This window comes from Culex pipiens, chromosome 2 (assembly GCF_016801865.2).
Source record: "Culex pipiens pallens isolate TS chromosome 2, TS_CPP_V2, whole genome shotgun sequence".
Lineage (NCBI taxonomy): Eukaryota > Metazoa > Arthropoda > Insecta > Diptera > Culicidae > Culex > Culex pipiens.
In genome coordinates, this window is record NC_068938.1 from 130,595,657 (window position 1) to 130,616,791 (window position 21,135).

The following is a 21,135-nucleotide window of genomic DNA, read 5'->3' on the forward strand; positions in this document are numbered from 1 at the left end:
ATTCGACTAGGTCGTAGACGAAAAAGCAACCAGATGGTGAAATATGACTATGAGTTCAACATAGGAGTTAGTCTACACGATCAAGGCCAAGTTCTCAACCAATTACAAGCACGCAACCGGGAATTGTTCTCAAATAAAACCGTTCTCTTGTATTCACACCACGTCAAATACCATCATATCAAGTTGTGAAATCATCCCCTGCACCCGCCCTCTACAGCTTCGACTCCTCACTGGTCGGCTTGGCCGCCGCTGCCGTCGCCGTCCCGGCCGGTTTCAGCAGAAACCTTCCGGCCAGCGCAAAGTGGTCCGAACCAAAGTACATGTTCGGAATGGCGTAGATTTCGCGCGCTTGCCGCACCGTCGGCAGCCCGTACACCGACACCAGCTTCAGGTCGCTCTCGGTGAAGGACTTGCCGCCGGTGTGCTGGTGCTTGCTGTAGAACAGATAGTCCACGGTGATCCAGTCGCGCTGGAAGGTGGACGCTTCCTGGTTGCCCTCGCCGATGTTGTGCCGGTAGGCCGAGGCGTACTTGAGGTGGTGCCGGAGGGTGCCCTGGCAGAAGGGTTCGGTTGGTTCGCCGGTTTGGGGCGGGCGCGGCTGGCGGCATTGGGAGTTGTAGAGCTGGAATCGGGAGAGAGGTGGTTAGGGTGGTGCTTGTTTTGGGGGTTAAGAGGACTTACTCTAGTGGCGCGGACGTCGTCCTGGTTGGCTCGATCCGTCAAATTTTCGTGTCGGCAGTCATCAGTTATCCCTAGTGAAGGTGGTAGCAGAACTCTACCCAGTGGAGATCCAGGACCATGCGGTTCCAGCGTTTTGGCAGACAACGTGTCGTACTGCAGGTATCCGGTGGTCATCAACATGTAAGGAGCGGAGTACGGCTGAAGGTTAAAGTCCCCACAAACGATGCTGGGCGTGTACTTGGGTGTTCCGTTTGCGAACCTCCCGCTGAACGCCAACCGGTCCAGTTCCGCAAGCAATACCTGAACCTGAGCCAACCGGACGTCCTGCCGGCGTGGATTGTACAGTAGATGGGTCGTAGCGACGACCAGCCGTTGCGTCGGATTCCCCTTCACCTGAAGCTTCGCAATCAAAGCCACGTTCTCCCGATCCAACAGCTTCACACTGGGCTGGTAATATTCGACGTCCTGATGGTCAACCAGCTCAAACAAATCCCTCCTAAAGAAGATCGCACATCCATCCGGCTTATCCCCCGTCCGCTTCTTGTACAACACCCCATAATTAAAATTAGCCAACCCGTTGCTAAACTGTTCCCGATGATCGTCCTGCAGCTCCTGCAGACACAGAATGTCCGGCCTCACCAGATTAATCTCCGCCATCAACCGGTCGTACCGATGTGGCCACGACAGCGCCACCGAGTCGTGCCGATCGTACAAATCCGCGTGCATCTCCAGCAACTCTTGCGCCAATATATTATAACACATCAGCGTAAACTGCATATCGCCCGGATCCCGCCGGGGTGCCGTCGGAAGTGTCCGCCACCGGCGAACCGACTCGCACATGCTCAGCTGGCTGTTGTACCGCCGGATCAGCTCATCGATGGCAAGCTTTGCCTGGCAGAAAGGATCCTTCGTTTCCGGGCTGGACATTCGCCGGAACGAACCCCTCCGCGACGAACCGAGAACCGACGGTAGAAACGAAGAGAGCGAACGGTGCTGCTGGCAGAGCCGTTTCATCAACCTGAAACGTTGGAGGTCCATTAGTTAAGCCTGTCTGCACCGATTTAAGCTCAAACAAATGAGGAAAAACTATCATCCAAAACTTATGTAACTGACCTTAAAATGTAAACATTTTGATAAACCGAGATAATTTCTTTGTCAACAAGTCGCGATTAAATTGCTACAAAGTTGAATTTTGTTTACCTTCCGTTTCTCGAAAAACCACCTTCAGGGAAAGGAAATCCGGCCAACTTCACTGAAATTACTTGAACCCCATAAAATAAACGACTATTTTTAACATTCCAAAGCGTAAATTAGAAATAAAACAGTTTACAAATAAACGAAACAAATTGTTTGAATTTTTTGCGATTTTTTCGAAGGGATGACAAATTCCACGCAACCAAATCAGAACAACAACAGAAAACTGTCAAAATCAGCTGGTGGGTTGGGAGTTGCACGTTTATTGCGAATGAGTCGGAATCGAGCGCAAGCTAATTAATTTTGGGTAGGAAATCGCTTGTTCGTTTGAAAGTATTTAGTCAAATAAAATGGCACTCTAGAGATGGTAGAGTTCCAATATTATTAAGAAATCTAGCTTTTTTTAAAAGGTCCAATGAAGCCTTGAATGAAGCGAATATTTTGTGTTTTTGAATAGCCCCTACTTAGTACACACTTGGTAAGAAACCGGTCAAGAAAAAGGTAAATGGGCAGCATTTTTGAAAACGAAGTTAGTAAATTTTGCGATAGATTTTTCTTTTTATTTGGTAAAACATCTTGGGGTTTGCAAAGAAATAAGCAATAACCCAGTTAACTGTTCTGTGTTCGAACCGGCTGTTGCGTTTGAAACGAAATTTGTGTACGATTGTAATAAGATTCCGTTTCGAAGTAATCTGGGAGCGTGAACGGACGTATTTTTTCCGCTGTCATATTTTGGAAATTTGAATTTTTAAAAACGTTCAATTTAATTGTTTAAACCGGAGTTCCTGTACAATTTTAATTGTGGTAGCGGTTGAGGTAGTGTCAGTGGAATATCAAAACCCTGATTTCAATTTCTCGTCGGCGTGATGCTCTTCATGGGGGTGACGACTACACGAACGAAATTCATCGTGTGGTGATCAGTACCAACTTGCGGCGTCGTATACCTTTGCTGCCGGCCGAGCGGTACCAGGATCGCTGCAGGAAGAACCGAAACCTTGATTGTTGCTGCCCGCTACTTTACTGTTGTCCTATTCAAGTCTAGAAGTCATCGAAGATTTACAATTCAAGTGGCATTTGATGATGAGTTCAAACCCTGCTGGAGCTGCTAAATCTTGATTTGGTGAGATCTATCCATATATCTATCATTATTTGATATATGATTTTATTCCCTTATTTTATATAATATTCTATTGATCAAATGATATATCCATATTATCCCTTTCCCACCTTCCCTTTCTCCTATCCTCATTTCCTCCCCCTCCCCTCCCCACGCCACTAAATATTATTATCTGCCAAATTTACACTTACACACCACACCACAACTGATTCGGAGCGTTTGGTACGGTATGTCCACGCATCCTTCCTCCCCTGATGATTCTGTGAAATGTGATCCGTTCACAGAATCTGTCTCTGCGGTTAATGCAACGCAGTAGGCCTGGCCGCTTTAATTTTTGCTATACATTTTCGGGATAACTCGGATGTACTGTAATCATTAATATTGACAAGAAAGGACTTGAGGCGTAATCTTACCACAAGTTCTTCCAGGATGCTTTCTTCGGACTGGCTGCGCTTGTGTTCGATTAGATTAGATTAGATTAGATTGTAATTGGGTCCTAAAATGAAGCTTAGATTGCTGATATTATTGTTTACAGCGATAAAGCTTATTTTTCTGAGTACAATGAACCTTTGTACGACCACAAAGAGTTTAAAATGGAATTTAAAATCAATTTTGAAAAATTAACCTCGCAGTCCTTCTTGACAGAAAAGTTCCTACTTGACAGCTCGTTCCAAGGGGACCATAGTTGATCCATCGAAAAAATGTTGTCTAGTCAAAAAAATTTTTTGCATTAAAATGAAAAAAAAAGTGATCAGAAATTGTTTTTAATCGTGTTATTTACCGTTGTACATAAAAATTGACATAGGGCTTTAGTACCCAATTAGATTCCGTTTCAGAATTCGGATTGATTTGACTGGGAAGGACATTGGTATTAGAGCAGGTAACTGCCCCTGATCGCATAAATGTCCCATATACATGTTCATCACTTTTGAGTTATTGATGCAGTTTGGTTTAAAATCGTGTGCTCTTTTAGAAAATCCTAAAACTACTTGTACTTTGTTCTAGAAATCAGGAGGAAATCCAGAGATTCTTGCTGTTTTTGCATATTTATTTATATTATATTTATTTATGCGAAAATACGGACAGTTTAAGCTTAAAATTTGGAAATAAAGTAAGTAAATCTTTCCCAGTTCCTGAGGGGAACACCCTTGAAGAGTATCGGGGCCGGCATTCCATAGGTCGCCTCCCTAAGGTGTCGTGATAAGGTTCAGTTTGTGACGATACACTACCTTCCCTTTACTAAGCAATCGAATCCAGAAGGGAAAAAGATCACCAGTTGTGTTGGTCCGAGCCGGGATTTGAACCCCGATCTACCGCTTACGAGGCGGAAGCGTTACCACTAGGCTACATGGCTCGGTTGGAAATCGATGTAATAAATTTTCTATTCTGTGTCTGTTGTAACCGAAACCCAACAAAAATTTCAAAATATTTTGCCAAAATATGGCTTAAACAGCAGTCCCAATTCACTCCATGTGTCCCGATTCGTCCCAGAAGACCGCAGTTTTGTTTAAGATTTCTAAACCAATTCCCTTTTTTTTTCGCCAGCGAAGTTAAGTTTTATGTATGTACTAATTTATCAAAATCTTTTATAATATTTTGAAAAGAAGGGGAAGCTCTTGAAAAATCTTAGGAATTTTCCCTTCCTTTCAGTTACTTTTTAAAAACCCGATTTAATATCACCAGAGGTGAAAAAAGAGCCTTTCTTACAAAGAGCATGAGCATGAGCATGAGAGACCACCCATGGTTGTCCTTCTCCGTTGCTGAACAGGACCGTAATATCCTATCAGCACAAGCGATTATACGCTTCAACGATCTAGTGAGGTTTCCCTAATCAACAGCATGCATGAATGCGTTGAAAAGATAAAACATCAAGATCATCAAAACTAGAGCTGCTGTAGATAGGTAATAGTCATTGGCCACCAACGGCGCCCGCCATGTCAGTTTGTAGATCTCGAGGGAATGGGACGGGAATGTTAGTTAGCACAGGCTGCTACCAAGGGTGGGTTCTATACGATATCCACACCCCCGCGTGTGCCGGAAAACTACTTCTACTTGGGATTTTGTTAGTAGGGAAGGGTAATGGTCAGGATTCATCATAGAAGATGATGATGTGACCCAAATAATTGATAAGTTTTGTTTAATGGGTTGATGAATTATTCCCAAGGCAAGCAATCGGATGCTGCTGTTGAGACTATTCCCGTTTATTTGTGATTTATTTACGTTTAGATGGATTATCTTAGACAGCCGGCTGTGGAAAGATAAAACCACAAAGAATGTATTTAACAGGTAAAATATCAAACTCTACGTAAAGTGTTTAATTCGAATGGATCATAGACGATTTCAACTTTTGAATAATTAAGAAGTTAATTGAGAAGTTCATTTTTCGAGTGATTTTATAGCCTTTCCTCAGTAAGGTGAGGAAGGCAAAAACCCCGATTTAATATCACCAGAGGTGAAATAGAGCCTTTCTTACAAAATGATGAAACTCCGAGAAATATATTGGTGCAATTAATTTTTAAGAAACAAAATGATACCATCCAGTGAGAATTTTACCTAAAACTTCGAATCTTTTTAGGGCTGTGGTGCCGCCCTAACATTATACCAGTTTGAGCGGGCAGGTTTAAGTCAGTGTTACCTAGAAGTGTAATAATCGTGTAGCTAGTGTCAGGCGGGGGAGTGTTTGTGTGGTGTGAGGCGAACAAGTTGTGCTGCCGGAAGTGACCGAACGATCTGGACAGGTTTCCGGATAGAACCCCGAATAGGTCACCACAAATTGGCGACGAGGATGGGATCTGGAAGTTGGACCAGGTGCCGGTAAGGTTGTAAAGAATTGTTTACATTTGGAGGTCAGAAAAAACATGATGCAGTGAAGTTTAATTTAGGTGCTGCTTGAACAATCTACACTCACCAGTTTTGAAAAAATGTAGATTGGTAAACAATGGAAATCTTCGCTGTTCCCAGTCACGATATATTCTAGCAGAGCTGGTTCTGTCAGAGTCCTACTAGAATGGTGGAACATTTATGCTATAATGCTGTAAGAAAATCCAGCTCTGTAAGAACTCTGCTAGAATCCTGCTAGGACGTCGTGACTGGGAAGAGGGTGCAACAAACAAACTTGTTATTTTTTCGGTGAAGTTTCGTGATGTTTTGGGAGTAGATTTGTTGACGAAAATTGGCCTGCCGGTTGGTGGACGACTTCCGTGGCGGAAACGAGAGCCAGTCGGATGTGTTGGATTTTGCAAAGATGCGGATATGACTGTTCAAGAAACCGTCCTTAAACCCAAGTATTCCTACGTCACGCAATTGAACTGATTTTTAAGTAACTTGAATACGTTGAACAGGAGCAGGCGCGGCCTTGGGCGTGGCTGAATGGCTACGTTGTTCGGTTTGTAAGCGGATGATCGTGAGTTCGACTCTCATCTGCTCCTGCTTTCCGTCGGATAAAGGAGTAAAACATCGGTCCCGGCCTAAGTTGTTGTTAGGCTGTTTAGTCATTCCAGGTGTAGGAACGTCTCGCTAATAAGAGTATACAACATACCAATCCAAGTCGGCTCTACTGGAGTCGCTGGTCGGCGGTTGGACTTGCAATCACAAGGTCGTCAGTTCGAACCCGGGGGTGGAAGGTTCCCAAAAGACCTGGGAGTCGTCAAAGGGGATGGTTTGTTTTGTTGTTGTTGAATACACTAAACTGTTGAGGCTTCGAGCCAGAATGAGACGGTAAGACTTCGAGTCAGCGCCGGAGGCTTCAAGCCAGTTGGAAAAGACGGGAAGACCAAGAGTCCGACCCGAGGCTTCGAGCCAGATGAAAACAAAACGGGAAGACCAAGAGTCCGACCCGAGGCTTCGAGCCAGATGGAAACGAAACGGGAAGACCAAGAGTCCGACCCGAGGCTTCGAGCCAGATGAAAACAAAACGGGAAGACCAAGAGTCCGACCCGAGGCTTCGAGCCAGATGAAAACGAAACGGGAAGATCAAGAGTCTGACCCGAGGCTTCGAGCCAGTTGGAAAAGACGGGAAGACCAAGAGTCCGACCCAAGGCTTTAAGCCAGTTAGTTAAAAGGGGATGACCAAGAGTTAGTACCCTGGGATATGGAACAGATCGAAAATATGGGAATACCTGAAGTCAGAAACCGAAGCATGTTACAGATGAAAGACTGGGAGACCCGGCGTCAGGACCGGTGGATTCAAATCAGAAAAAAACAAGGAATGAAGAGACATCAGAACTCCAAGCCCATGGTTTAACGGAAAATAAGAGACATAAAAATAAGCAAAGGCCAAAGGGTCAGCAAAGATAAAAAAAATCAGAAAGGCTAAGGGTCAATAAGTAAGGTAAAATGTTAAAGTGGTGTACGTGCTTGGAAAGGAACCGGTCAAGCAAAATTTCCAATGGGCAGCAGCGGTAGCGAAAGCAAGCCAGAGGATGAAGAAAAACAACAAGAAATTGCTCTCTCTACTTTATTCTGCTGTTTGTAAACCTATTTATAGATCCCTTTTCTTGGGAATTGCGAACTGGCTCAAAATCAGTAAGAAAAGTAAAAAAAATAGGCTAAGAGCGAAAATTGTGTTGAGCAAGAAGCCAGAAAAAGTTGAGGCAGGTTAAACCCATGATCAAAGAGGTATCAAATTGGCAAATATCCGGCAAGGAATAATTTGCTGTGTTTTTGATAAGAAGTTCCATAAAATTTAAAAAATAAAACAATTGGTTAGATCGCTAGAAATCTGGAGGAAAATCCGTCAGATGTCCTGAGCAACTTCCCTCTGACATCAGTCTGTGACGCAACAGGCTTTGACAGGTTGAGCTCGTATTTGGATTTTTGTCTGCTTTCGTAATTACTTGTGTTCAGCTACCATCCTATTTAAAAAAGCTAAAAAAAAGCGCGATCGTTAATGGAACACAAAAATAGGTGACCTCGAGTCAAAACTGCTGAGCCATAAAGAAAGCCAAAATTAAAAGTATCATCTGAATATCGAAATGATGTTAGCCGAGAAGTCGACTACTATAACAGAGACCGATATAGAATAACTTGATTTAAAATCTAAGTAAAAAGAAAAGGATTTTTCAACAGATTAGCAAAATAATAAGTCCTTAAATTAAAGGTTCGTTATTTCAATATGCTGAGTGAATTATTAGTGTTTAAAGATATTGCAGATTGCAGCGATTTTTAGACAACCGTGCAACTTGAGGAAAGCTCTATACAAAAGTGCACACCCAAGGGGGGGCACACACACCTCAATCTACAGCAAAGAAAAAACTGTCTAAGACACACACCCAAAAGTTCTGCTTCAAATCGATGATAGTTTTTATCCTAAACACTCACCACAGTAGGCAAGCTGGGTGGAGAGGGTGTGTGCATTCTGATGTGTGCATATTTGAGGTGTGAATATTGTCTGGCTGTGCGTCGAACTAGGCGCAAAATTGGAAATATCAATCAGAATAATACTTCTCTCAGCTGTTAGCAAAGATCAAGGAAGAGTAGATCAATGGAACCAAAACAAAAGAAAATTGTCAGAATCTAAAGTTTTAAAATCTCATATAGGATGCAAAATGTTTTGATTTGATTTAGGTATTATGATTCAAACAAAATGATAATTGATTGCGGACGAATAATATTATGTCTGATGAAAAAAGGGTTGCAAGACCCAGTTGTTGGATACAGTAAAAAAAAAAATGAAAAATAACATTTGTAACCAAATGGTTCAAAAGGAAAGTAAAATTCAAAGGCCCTACCAGAGTGTTATGGAAAGAGTTAGAAACAACATAAGAATATCAAAGATCCTACTTTGGTTTTGCTCAATTTCGGGATTTGTTTGTTGTCAAGGAAGATTACACAATAATGACAGTGACGAAGAATAATACCAAATTTAGAAACACAAAACATCCACAAACTGAATTTGTAATGGCACAACTGAGGCACAGTAAGGGCAGAACAAATTATTATATGCCTAGCATTTAATTTCAGTTAACAGTAGTAGAGAACTGACAGGTTTATTTTTAAACTGTGGTAACATAAGTCTTGTTAACAAAAACAACCATGCTAGCGACTCTAATGAAAGAATGATAACAAATGTGTCTCGTGAAAAAAGACAAATTGAGTACTATGTCATTTAAAACAGCATTCAGCTAGATTATGTCATCCTAATATTTAATCAAAAGAATTGCCGAGAGGGGAAGGTGAAATACGGCGTTTCATTTCACTTCGCGAAATTTTGGATTACTTGTAAAAGCCTTAAGACGAAGTACTTCGTTAAAAATAGTAATATAAAGGTGTAAAAGTTTTCTAAACGTCTGAAAAGACATATAGTAATATAAAACAAACAAAAAAAACAGAACTGATCATTATATTATAATTAAGATAATTGGTAGTTTCAACATAAGAGGAAAAGAAAAATGACTCAGATTTAAAAAAAGAGAAAAAAAAAACAAAAAGATGGAATAAGGGAACGAACGACGAACTAAATCAAACAAGTGAACCAACGTTGGTAAATTATATGAATTGATAGAAAAGCACTTAACGCAAAATAGTTTACTCTATAAAATGTCAGCTAGACATCAAGTAGATTGGTATCGAGAATAGTTCAAGAAATTTGTTGTGTACTTTAACCTTGTCGAGAAGTAGGTGTAATCTCGGTGGAGTGAATATAGATTCACTATCTATAGACAAAACGAGATGTGGTGCCGCCCTAACATTATACCAGTTTGAGCGGACAGATCTAAGTCAGTGTTACCTAGAAGTGTAATAATCGTGTAGCTAGTGTCAGGCGGGGGAGTGTTTGTGTGGTGTGAGGCGAACAAGTTGTGTTGCCGGAAGTGACCGAACGATCTGGACAGGTTTCCGGATAGAACCCCGAATAGGTCATCACAAGGGCAAACCTCAAATGCCATTTTCTTTTGATTTCAGAAGTACACGGAAGTACATTATTTGTCGCAAGATATTTAAATTTAATTATGAAAAACATATTGGATTGACATTTTTAGAAAAAAATAAAAATAAAATAAAGGGTACTCAGTCTATAATGTTAGTCTATGATTAACTTAAAAAAATATGTATCGCTATTAAACTTTGTCGATCAATTATGAGAAGCCAAAAAGAACACTTTCACGCGCAGCGCTGGCGTTGAAGCTTCGACTTGACGACTTCGAATTTGATGTTCAGTATATGATTTTGTATAAATCCAAAAATTTAATAGGAAAAAATAGGGTAAAAATAAGACGAAAAACACTAAAATCGCTATATCTCTGGAAATACATTTTGGAAAAGCTTCAAATTTTGGGCCCAAATGGCTTTGACCACATTGACTGGTCGAAAATTGTGAATCGAAAAATAAAATGTTCGTCTCCGACCCCACGGCTACAGATCTGACTTATAAAAATTGTGGGTTTTACGAGCGGTTTTCCAGTGATGGAAGACACAAATTTTTAAGAGCGGATACAGACATCGCTCATGTATTTCAGAAAAAGAGCTCTCAAAAATCAGACTTTGAGTTCCGGGTTTCGGGCCAAAATTCAATCGAAAGAGCGCAACTAAACCTTCAATTTAGTAATAGGATTTTTTCCTGGGACGAATCCTCGCCGTGCACGAATTTTTTAAGATTTCTGAAAAAAGCGTTTTTCCAAAAGCAAACCTTAAACCTTTCTTTAAAACCAGACTCAGCAAACATCGGAGCCAGCGGAAGCAACTGGATGAGCTGAGGAGTAGTCCGAACTGTTACAGCCCCACGGTCCAGTACGAGGTCCAGCGGATGAAGGAGTACACGGCCGTACTGAAACACACCATCGAAGAGCAGCATAGTTTCGAGCTGGGGAACACGCAGGTCCTGGATCAACATCGCCGCTCAGCTGCCCTGGACGTTTTAGAGATGTGCCATATCATCAACACAGATCACACCGTAAACAAACGGAGTGATGTTGATGGTATTAGTAGCACCTACGCCGGCATTTTGCATACAGTGAAGAAGATGTGTAGATCGAGACAGTCTTCACAAACACATGCCCCAAACCTTAGCTTCCAGTAGTAGTAGTAGTAGTTACTCCCATTCTCCCCACCTTAACCCACTATTTGTTTCCCCCCACACAAGTTTTCGATCTGTTTAGTAGTTTGATTGCAAGTTTCCGAAAAGTGGTTCAAAACAGTCGTTCGTGCCAGTAATAATGTTAATTTGTGTACATCTACTCTCCCAACTCTTACATTTCGACCTTCTTTACAGCAGGTTGATGCTAGCCCCCCTTTTCCATTTCCTGACCGTTGATGCCCAACTAATTAGGCCCCCAGACGATAAAACGATTATTTTCTGTAAGATTTTAGACAGTTTTTGCTCTTGGGTTATTTTTATGTTTCTATGTTTAATGTTTTTGTAGAATCCCTGAAGAAGATGTCAAATACATCGAAACGTCGGAAGTAGAACAAAAACGGATCGTTTTTGATTGATTATTTACGACTGCTAAGCCGAAAACAGCCATATTAACTGTCCCAGTCGAGATAAACGAGTACCTTTTGTAAGAAAGGCAACAAAAGTTATCTTGAATAAGACTTTCAACAGATGCTTTAATTTTCCTGTTTCCAACGTGTATGATATACTTTTTTTGTTTTGGGACCGCCCATAAACCACGTGGACACTTTTTTGGGAATCTGTTACCCCCCCCCCCCCTTGTGGACAATTGCCCATACAAAATATAACTTTTTTGTATGGATCGTGGACAATCGCCATAACCCCTCCCCCCCCAAAAGTGTCCACGTGGTTTATGGATGGCCCCTTTGCAAAGATGGCAATTTTCATTGAAATTGCAGAGAAGAGTTGGAAAGTTGGAACTTTGCGTTTGAATAAATGTTTATGGAAAAAAATCTGAATAGAAAAAATATATGAATATATTTTAATTTTTACTGCGCGGAGCCTTTAATTTCCATTTATTTTTGTGATTGGAGGCAATTTAAGGCTAAAATTTCAGCATTTCACCTATTTCTGCATGTTCAGTTTGGTTATTACAGTTTGTACCGAAAATTGGTAAAGTATCAATGAATTTCCAAAAAAAGATTTATTTCTTATGTTTTATTTCTTCTTCCCACCGAAATTTGGCGTAAAAAGATTTTTAACAAGTTTCAGCAATCTAAGTAATAAAATTGCTGAAAAAAAATAAAACTTGCGCAAATTTAAAGGAAAAACAACATAAAACTATACCTAATCAGAAGGTAGGTCGAAAATAGGCACATTGAAGGTCAGATTTTAGAAGTAATAGACCCAAAATAAGGACAAAACATGTATTAGTTTGTCGGGCTTATACAGCGATATAAGGTATTTTTATCAAAAATGTGATTAAGTACGAGCATTAAAAACCAACTTATTCATGTAATATAAGCTTTGAGAATACATCAAATTAAAAGTGCGCTCTGCCTAGTAGGCCCAAAAATAGGAACAAATACCCAATTGCATTTATAGCATTGCGTTTGAGAACAAAAATGGAATCGTGCAATTAGTGAGAAGTAAATTCTTTGATTATTCAGAATATCACGGCATTTCACGGGATTTTTTTTTAAATTGTACGGCCTACAGAAAAATATATATATCCAGTTTTTTTAAAAAGAATTTAGGACGTTACGAATGGTAACGGCAGGTAACAGCGTTTGGCCCGTCTGAAAAGTGAAAATCGTGTGTCAAAAAAGTGTGGCTGTCATTTTTTAAACTCTTCTGTCACACCTGTTTTATAACATCACGCATTTTTGACTTTTTGGGCGAGCCTAACGCCGTTACCATTTTTGTAGCGTTCTCAATTCTTGAAAATCTGTATAGAGAAAAGCCCGTGGCTTGATGGCAAACGGCTCCTGCCTTATAAGCGAAAGGGCCAGGGTTTAATTCCTGACCTGATCTGTCGACTATAATTGAACTTTGAATATGAGCCACCTATCCACTGGGCCGCTGCCGGCAGGTATGTCCACGCCTCCTTCCTCCTATGATGATTCGATTAAATCTTCAGATATGATTGCAGAAAATAAAGAATAAAAATTACTTTTACTTTACTTTTTTACTTTTCTATTTTTAAAATTATTTCTTCTATTTTGCCACCACAACCAGTATTGAACTCTCCCACATTTGTTCAGGAAATGTCCTATCTTCGGAACATACTAAACCATCCACGTTGCTCAGGCCGTTTGCTATCATCCACAAGATTTTCCTGATCGTAACGAATGAAATGGTCTCGATTGGAAAGTAATTTAGCGTAGAAATTATCTGAAAATAAATCAAAATAAGAAGATCACTGTTTTTTTGAAAACTATTATCAAACTAACTCCTCAACTCCTTAAACGTGCCCGCGTTTCCCCCGTACTCGGCCGGCAGACATTCCTGCGGCACGAACGGAAACAGCGACTCCTTGTGCTGATGCAGGTGAACCAGCTCGTACAGTTCCCGCTTCATCATGGGCTTCATTAGCTTCATGAGTGTGTCCACAAACGGTACAACGTTGACCATGTGACTGCCTTTCAGCCGAATTGGGGCCGCTTCCTGAATGAAGGCCATGTGGTTTTTCGACATAAACAGTTCCATCCGTCTCATGTGGCCCAAACTCATGCCCGTCATGTCGTTGATGATCACGTGCCCGGCGGCCATACCGTGTTCCTCGAGAACTTGTTGCATACAAATGTGGGAACTGTGAAAAAGGTTTCAAATAGGTATAATAAGTCAAAACTAAACTTAGGAAAACCGAGCCACTTACAATCTCAGCAGATTCCTCTGGGAAAAGTGGGTCGGATCGGTGTCCGATAGGCGGAATAGGACCACTTTATAGCCCTCCGGAGTGGTCTTGGGAAGGGGTATAAAGTCGGCGAAGGACATTGCGTTTTGAAACTCGTCGCACAGTAGATCCGGGTTGCTGAAAAGGTCCCTGAATCGGGTCCGCATCGTGTAGTAGTTTTCGATGGTGATTTTGGTTTTTTCCTCATCGTAATAGTTGCAGTGCAGGAATCTGTGCACGGTCGTGTCTGGGCAGGATGAGAGATTTGTTTAATTTCTAACAGTATAGTAGAGTAGAGTAGAACAAACTGTTCAGTTCTATTCTAAAATTTTACAGAGCTTACCACTTATTGTTGGAAGATGATGCTGGGTTGTTAGCCATGTTTTTATTGTTTCAATGTGCTCTTTCTCTTCTGTGTTCATTTCAAATAAACGTTAGAATTCCTTAAACAAAATATCTAGAAATAACTTCAAATATTTAGAAACAAAGAAAAACAAGATTTATCATACATACCAACAATCTGTTGTCGCTGGAAACAACAACCCTCTGCGATAATTATTAATCTTGAACCGAACAATCAGCAGTATACTCCCCGACAAAACACTCACTCACAACCACTTCACGTTTATACGCCTCAATCAAGCACCTGATACCTGATGTGTTCGAGCCAAGTTGATCATTCAAAATTCCACGACTTATTCACCACTAAAACGCGCAATTGTTTGATTTGCTAACTTAACAATTGCTACCAATTTTAAACCTTTAATCTAATCTTATATTAACAAATAAATTTGACAAAATTTCCTAGGAACGAAGCTTGTCCGTCCAGTTCACGCAATGATTGGCCATAAACTGACCTTCAAACAAACACAGAGACAGCGAGAGCCGGAGATGACCATCCACTTGTACGTAGCACATCTCTGTTTACATTCGCGTGTCGATGGCGAAAATTATTTGTTAAATAATGACAAAACATAAATTTGTATCTGATTCATCATGCTTCGGGAATCACGCACATTAATCTTTTTGCTCACGTTGTGTGCTAAAACAAATTTTTTACATGCTTTTTTTTTTTAATCTTGCTTTACCTTTTAGGTTTGATAATTGGGATTTGTTATGCTGATTTTTTTTCTTAGGAAAAGTTTTACCGACGTCGGTTTTACAACATTATAATCGGAATACTAGTCGCCGCTTGCCCTATTTAATGTTAATAACCATTTATCAAGTCAACGACGTCTTCAACGATATCATCCTAATTAACCTTTGATCTCTGAGAACTAAGAGTTATGGTGGAATGTTTTTCTCCATTTTTATTCGAATTACATCTAGTCAAGGCCTAGGTCAAGGCACAACAGCCGAAAATCGTGATCTCGGCTCGGCTTAATCTGGGTGATTGATAGAGAGAATGCGTAACGTAATTTTCGAATGATCCCACTTTGTTTACATCTACAAAGAAGGAGGATGTTCAAGCACAAGCATGACTTTTTTTACTGATAAATGAGCTGTTTTATAATCAATACTGGAGTTTTTTTTGAAAAGGTCCTATAAACCAAATTTTAAATTTTTGCTTTTTGGGTGTTTTTAGAACCGTCTTGAGTCAGGGGTGAAAATTTATCATTCCTTCAAAGGAATAAACGCAGCTTTTGAAATTTTTTTAATGGCCTTATTTAAAACATTTATGGAGTTTTTTTGAAAAGGTCCAATAAACAAAATTTTCAATTTTTGCTTTTTGGGTGTTTTGAGTCAGAGGTATTCAAAAACACCCAAAAGGCAAAAAATGAAAATTTGGTTTATAGGACCTTTTCAAAAAAAAAAAAAAAAAAACTCCAGATTTAAAGTATTTTCATTAAATTGGCATTGGCATAAATTTGACAAAAATGATTGAACATTGAATATCTAACAAATTGTTAGTTGCTGAGAAATCAACAGCTGAAAAGTGAGCGCTCTTTAGTGACACTGATAAAAGCTTTTGACTTTTCTAAAATAAATCATAAAATCTACACACTTAGATTTTTTTTACCAAATTCGACCCGGGCAGACGGTAATAACAAAATTAATAATATTTCAATAACAAATCCTGTTAAAATAACAAAAAGTGTTATTATTTTATCCTGAACTTCAACTTCAAGAAGAAAAAATAATAACAATTTCTCGAGGGGGGTGTCACTCCCGCGTTGACCGAGCGATAAAGCTTCCTTTTCATACCTTTGCAGCGCTAACTTTTGCTTTTCCGCTTTAACGCGCGATAACCGCGTTAACTCGCTTTTTGCTTTACCTTTTTTTGCGTTCACGCATCAGACTGCTCGATTTTTTTGACAGCGAGAACTGTCAACAGCAAATGACAGATCTCGTTGTCAAGTCATTCGAGCAGTTTGTTTTGCTTTTTTTTTCTTGAAAAATAAAATCTCCACCAATTTTTCGTAAAGAAACAAAAGTTTGAACCAAAAAAGGGGCGGTGTACCAGGAAACATTTGCAGCTGCCTTCAAGGGTCATATTTCAGAGACTTGAAACGGCCAACCTTGTTGAATGATGACTTTGGCAACAGGTTCAACCTGCAGAAACGGATCCCGGAGTTTGCATTGCGGAGATCAACATTTACGAAACGTTTGAAATCGTACCACCTGGCCCGACACCTGTAAAAGCCCGCTAACCTGAGCTGCAGCCGCTGACCAAACCGAGCTTCGCAACCTGCTGTTGAACGGCGTGATTAAGCTTCTGGCCGCGGACAACAACAACAAATCGCCGATAGAAACATGCAACGCGGCCAGCTCGACTGCAGCCGGTACAGAATAGAAGCCGCAGTTGTTCCGGAGACCGTCGCGGTTACAAATCGATAACTCGGCCACGTCGCTGAACCTGCTGATCGCGGCCAACAAGGAATTAAGTCGTTCTTCCACTCGCTAAAAAAAAGGAAGAATCGAAGCCGTCGGGGAAGATCAAGAAGCAACTTTCGTTGGTGGAGGATCGTGAAGAAGGGGAGGAGGTGGAAAGTACACCGACGAGGGTTTCGTGTCATTTATGTTGGTCATGCAAAATCCGGAAGGGACGCATCACATCGATCTGGACAGCAAAGATTTGATGTGTTCTACGTGCAACGTAATAATGGACCATATGTGGAAGGAATCCATCGATAAACACCTGTTGGCCAAGTCACTCGTCAATCATAGTGCGGAATCTGCCTTCAAGCGGGACAATTCCGTGATCCGGGTCAACAAGTTCCACAAGACCCACCCCAAGAAACTAAAAGTGGACCAGGATGATCCTCCGGAAGACAATAAACCATAAATTTAAATATATTATTTGATTTATTTCATACTACTCGATCAACTCCAGATTGCCTTTCCAGAATTGATTTCATGAACTTGCCGCGGTCAGCTTTTTGATCGGCTCGTTGCAATCCTGCAGCTGGTCCCGAATCTCCAAATCGCGACGCATTCAGCCTCCTCCTGCCTCCCATTCTGCTAACTCTTCCTGGTCCGTTGAGCACCTCCTTCTTGTTCTTGTCACCGTGGAACAGCTGCTGAGGAACTTGAACTCTTGAACTTCCGGACCGACAGTCAGTGCTTATTACGGTTAGGTCGCGCTGCACGTACGTTCGCGGATGATTTTTTTGGCAGGACCGGAAGGCATTCTGTATCCACGTCTTCCTCTTCCTCGTCCAGCGTTTCAACGCTCTCGGAGTCCGTTTCGAATCCGTCGCGCCCCCGGATTATGCTACGCTCATCGTCATTGCTGATCTTTAGCCGCATCAGCAGTTCCCTGGCCAAGGTGATGGTTCTCGAGCCCTTGAAGAAATTCGTTAGCTGCTTGGCGAACATTTCGGCGATACACTGCTGGGGGGACGGTAACAATTAAAATCCTAAACTCGACCGTTCAAAAAAATCTTGCCCTCGAAAGCTTACCTCCTCCTTGAGTTTGCAGTCAGAAGATTTTCGGTCTTCCCTTCCATGTCGTCCACCCGTCCGTTCCCGTTCACCTCAACAAACCCTGTCGGCATATTCTTCGGCGACCGCATCTGCACCACAATACGAGACGATTTCACCTGCTCCGTGGGGACCACCAGCGTAGCGGCACAAACCAGCAGCGATTTCGTCACCGAGAGGGGAAAATAAAACTCACAGATTGCTTTGTTTATTTTTCCTGAAACTGCAGGAAAAATAAACCAAAACAAATACCGAGTTGCCAAACCCGATCAAAAACTACTCGACTTAAGACAGCAAGGTTGCAAGATCGATTCGGTTGGTTCAAAAGTCGAGCAGACGCTGGTCGCTTTAACTCGCTTTAACGCGCGTTAACTTGCGATAACTTGCTTTAAGGTGGCGTTATGTGAAAACTCGGCACGATGAGTAGCGTTGATGCTTTTCGAGCTCGTTTTTGTGCGTTTTAGTGTGTTATCGCGGAGTGACGTCCCCCTCGCAATTTCTGATAAAATAACAAGATTTGGTATAAGGCTTTCTAGTCAAAAATTTACCAACACATTCAAAGTATGTTTAAATGACAGCTGGACGTTTGTTTGCATCAGGTTTCCTATCTCTTTCTGGCAAAAGTTTTTTGTCAGGCGACTTCTAGCTGGTTTTTTTTTTACTGGCCGCCCGATATGTCAGCCAACATACTTCGCAGGGCTGTGACAGCTCGAGCTCGATCATTGTTTGCATCAGAACACTGTGACGAGAAGTTTGTCATTTTTGGGTTAAATTATATTTTTATCACTGTCTAGGCCCAGTGAAGCCTTATTGAAGTGATATTATACTGAAAATGTTTAAAAACACGCTAATAAGAGGAAATGTTATACATTTCAAAACTCTCCTAATAACAAGATTTGTTATTCGTTTGGTATTCTGACTTGGAAATAAAATTAGCATAAATCGCACAAATGGAAAAGTTTTTAAGTGTCCATAACACAATCTGTTATTATTTTTACTTTTGTTAAATATGTTTATATCTTTGGTATAATTTTGACCAATTTCGTCGGGGTCATTATTTTGGCCATGAAATGGGGTCCTTAAGCTGAAATTATTCTTAAAAGTTGAAATTTTGAAAGTTGATTTTTTGAATTATTTGATATACCCCCTAAGGGACTTTACTAAAATTGGCTATTTAACCATGAAATCCTTAAGCTTAAATTAATCTGATAAAATTAACTTTTGAAAGTTGTTTTTTAAAGTTTGTTATATTCTCTAAGGGAATTAATGTATGTATTGAGAATTTTTGAAATGTGAATAATAAAAACTGTTATTATTTTCACAGAGCGAGGAAGTCGGAGCTGACGTTGAAGTTCAAGCTGGAGTGAGACCTCGGAGATCGGATTCAGCTACTTTTCAGCAACTTTTACTTGGAGTCGGAATCTGTGAAGTCGGGTATTTTTGGAAAGCTGAAGTCGACGTTGACGTCATATCCTGCATCCAGAGTCGGAGTTGTCTTCAAAGTATGGATTCAAAGTCGCTTGAAGGAACCCGACTCTGCAGCCCTGGCTAGTACAAAAGAGTTATGGCAACTGCAGGTTTATTTGCAACCCGAGCAGACGGAAATAACTTGGGAATAACATTTTTTGATATTTGAAAATACTAGGCCAATAACATTTTATGTTATTTATAACAAGATTTGTTATTCGTCGTTATGATTTTTTTTGCTATTGGATTTTTATTGTAATAACAGACTAATAACATTTTAAGTTATGTTTCAAACAAATCTTTGTTATTACTTTGCCTTTCTTACTAAAGAAAGGTATAGGTTTTAATTTAAGGCTGGACGTCATTTTTATCTTCGTAAATAAGACGATACAGCATGAATGTTAATCGGAAAAATCGCCAAAAAATCACACTGCATTGATTTTCGACGCTCTATCAATTCACCTTGACAGAACTCGCCTATCTCCAACTCTCGAATTTTGAGAAAATAAATACCGAGGAGGTCGAGTGATGTTCGTATGTAGTAAAATTTTGAAAAATTTTGTGTCGCGTCGTTCTCAGTTCCCATATATCCGATTTCGATTCTTCTGAATGCAGATCCCGCTGTGCGGTTTACTCGGTTTTGCTTTGCGCCTGCTTTGTTCGGTTTTTGGGCTCGTACCAAAACTAGAACACCAAAACCGCGGTGTGTGTCGTTACTTGCGCATTGGAAGCTTGCTATGCTAGCGTTTGTCATAAACGCTTGTTTGATTAAGAATTTGTACGATTAAAAATATTCTTTTGGTGAAAATTGCGTTTTCAATTTCTTTTAGAAAACACATCAATAACAATACCTTGCTTTCATCATAAGTTTTTTTGAATTAAGTCGATGTTGTGAATTGAAAGAAGTTATATTCTTTAGTAAGAAAGGCTCTATCTCACCCCTGGTGGGATTAAATCGGGTTTTTTTTATTTTAACAACTAATCCGATCATCCCAATAACAGTTGGAGGTATTCTTCCATAACCAAAAATGTTATTCCAAAGTTGTTTCTGCTTTCAACCAATATCAGACCAATAACATATTTTGTTATGATAACATTAACTGTTATTAAACTCTTATGCAGAAATTGATTTTTCAAGAAGATTCCATAACATTTTCTGTTATTTTAACAATATTTGTTATTGAAATGGCATTAACTTTGTTATTACCGTCTGTCCGGGAAATGGCAAATTATCCAAAACAATAACTTTTTTTGTTATGGAAACATACAAGTTCAATAACAATTTTTGTTATTATGCTGCTCCAGCTCTCCGCACAAAATAACAAATCTTGTTATTCCTTCATGATTCCTTCTGTGTTATTGGTTTGTTATTGCAATAACAACATAATAACAGTTTAAGTTTTTCTTCGAACAAATCTTTGTTATTGATTTTTGTTATTTTAAACACCAATCCGATCATCCCAATAACATATTTCGATCTTCTTACAATATCAAAAACTGACCTTCCCAAGTTATTTCCGTCTGCTCGGGATGTAGTTAGAAAAATCGGTAACACTTGAGATCAGTTAACCATTTGGTTGTAAGATAAACAATGACCTTCATTACAGAATTTCAATAAGTTTTTACCGAAATTGGTAATATTTAATTTACCGAACTGTTCAGCAGTTGAAAATTCTGTAAACTTCACCGAATTTGTTGAAAAAAATCTGAGTGTGTACAAAAAAATGTAAAGTGCAGTTCAGCAGTTTATTAAAGTCCTAACCATTATCAACAATTTTGCCGAAGACACCAAATCGATCAGAAAATCTCAGCAGGGAATATTTTTTTTTCACATTTACTTATCCGTTTTGTATGACAAGCCCTTAATATGTTGCCTTTCTTACCATAAAAAAAAGAAAACTAATGGTAACAGGGAATGGGAATGCAATGCATAAAAAAACATTCAAACAATATCAAAAAAATATCTAAGAAAAGTCGATTCGACAAAACATAGGAAATTACTCATGGATATGGATTTATCTAATCAAA

At 40.1% G+C, this 21,135-nt stretch overlaps 3 protein-coding genes across 6 annotated transcripts; 1 reads left to right on the top strand and 2 right to left on the bottom strand.

Annotated features, from left to right (window-relative positions):
* Positions 1-123: 123 nt before the first annotated feature.
* LOC120415299 (protein angel) lies at positions 124-2,095 on the bottom strand. Its single transcript, XM_039576770.2, has 3 exons — positions 1,882-2,095; positions 682-1,699; positions 124-622 (listed from the first exon to the last, which is right to left on the bottom strand). Exons 2-3 carry the CDS (start codon positions 1,693-1,695, stop codon positions 212-214), a joined length of 1,425 nt encoding a protein of 474 aa, XP_039432704.1. The 5' UTR covers positions 1,696-1,699; positions 1,882-2,095; the 3' UTR covers positions 124-211.
* A 3,483-nt stretch (positions 2,096-5,578) lies between these two features.
* On the top strand, positions 5,579-11,575 carry LOC128093137 (uncharacterized). Of its 3 annotated transcripts, XR_008212262.1 has the most exons (4): positions 5,579-5,806; positions 10,640-11,136; positions 11,199-11,284; positions 11,350-11,575. XR_008212262.1 is itself a non-coding variant. In XM_052708950.1 (2 exons), exons 1-2 carry the CDS (start codon positions 5,778-5,780, stop codon positions 11,004-11,006), a joined length of 396 nt encoding a protein of 131 aa, XP_052564910.1. In that variant the 5' UTR covers positions 5,579-5,777; the 3' UTR covers positions 11,007-11,575. The 3 variants fall into 3 exon arrangements, 1 of the variants encoding a protein (XP_052564910.1); XR_008212261.1 differs by having other exon boundaries at positions 10,640-11,284; XM_052708950.1 differs by having other exon boundaries at positions 10,640-11,575.
* Positions 11,576-12,989: 1,414 nt separating this feature from the next.
* Positions 12,990-14,592, bottom strand: LOC120415300 (alpha-tocopherol transfer protein-like). Of its 2 annotated transcripts, none has more exons than XM_039576772.2 (5): positions 14,230-14,592; positions 14,060-14,159; positions 13,699-13,963; positions 13,274-13,632; positions 12,990-13,214 (listed from the first exon to the last, which is right to left on the bottom strand). In XM_039576772.2, exons 2-5 carry the CDS (start codon positions 14,136-14,138, stop codon positions 13,093-13,095), a joined length of 825 nt encoding a protein of 274 aa, XP_039432706.1. In that variant the 5' UTR covers positions 14,139-14,159; positions 14,230-14,592; the 3' UTR covers positions 12,990-13,092. The 2 variants fall into 2 exon arrangements, with proteins under 2 accessions (XP_039432706.1, XP_039432705.1); XM_039576771.1 differs by having other exon boundaries at positions 14,060-14,173; positions 14,230-14,589.
* Between the last annotated feature and the right edge of the window lie 6,543 nt (positions 14,593-21,135).

Coding starts and splice junctions, on each gene's coding strand:
- LOC120415299 (XM_039576770.2), bottom strand. CDS start 1,695: ATGAAACGGCTCTGCCAGCAGCACCGTTCGCTCTCTTCGTTTCTACCG. Junction 623..681: donor ACGACGTCCGCGCCACTAGA/GTAAGTCCTCTT, acceptor TCCCGATTCCAG/CTCTACAACTCCCAATGCCG.
- LOC128093137 (XM_052708950.1), top strand. CDS start 5,778: ATGGGATCTGGAAGTTGGACCAGGTGCCG. Junction 5,807..10,639: donor GGAAGTTGGACCAGGTGCCG/GTAAGGTTGTAA, acceptor CTTTAAAACCAG/ACTCAGCAAACATCGGAGCC.
- LOC120415300 (XM_039576772.2), bottom strand. CDS start 14,138: ATGAACACAGAAGAGAAAGAGCACATTGAAACAATAAAAACATGGCTA. Junction 13,964..14,059: donor TCATCTTCCAACAATAAGTG/GTAAGCTCTGTA, acceptor CATCCTGCCCAG/ACACGACCGTGCACAGATTC. Junction 13,215..13,273: donor CACGTTTAAGGAGTTGAGGA/GTTAGTTTGATA, acceptor ATTTATTTTCAG/ATAATTTCTACGCTAAATTA.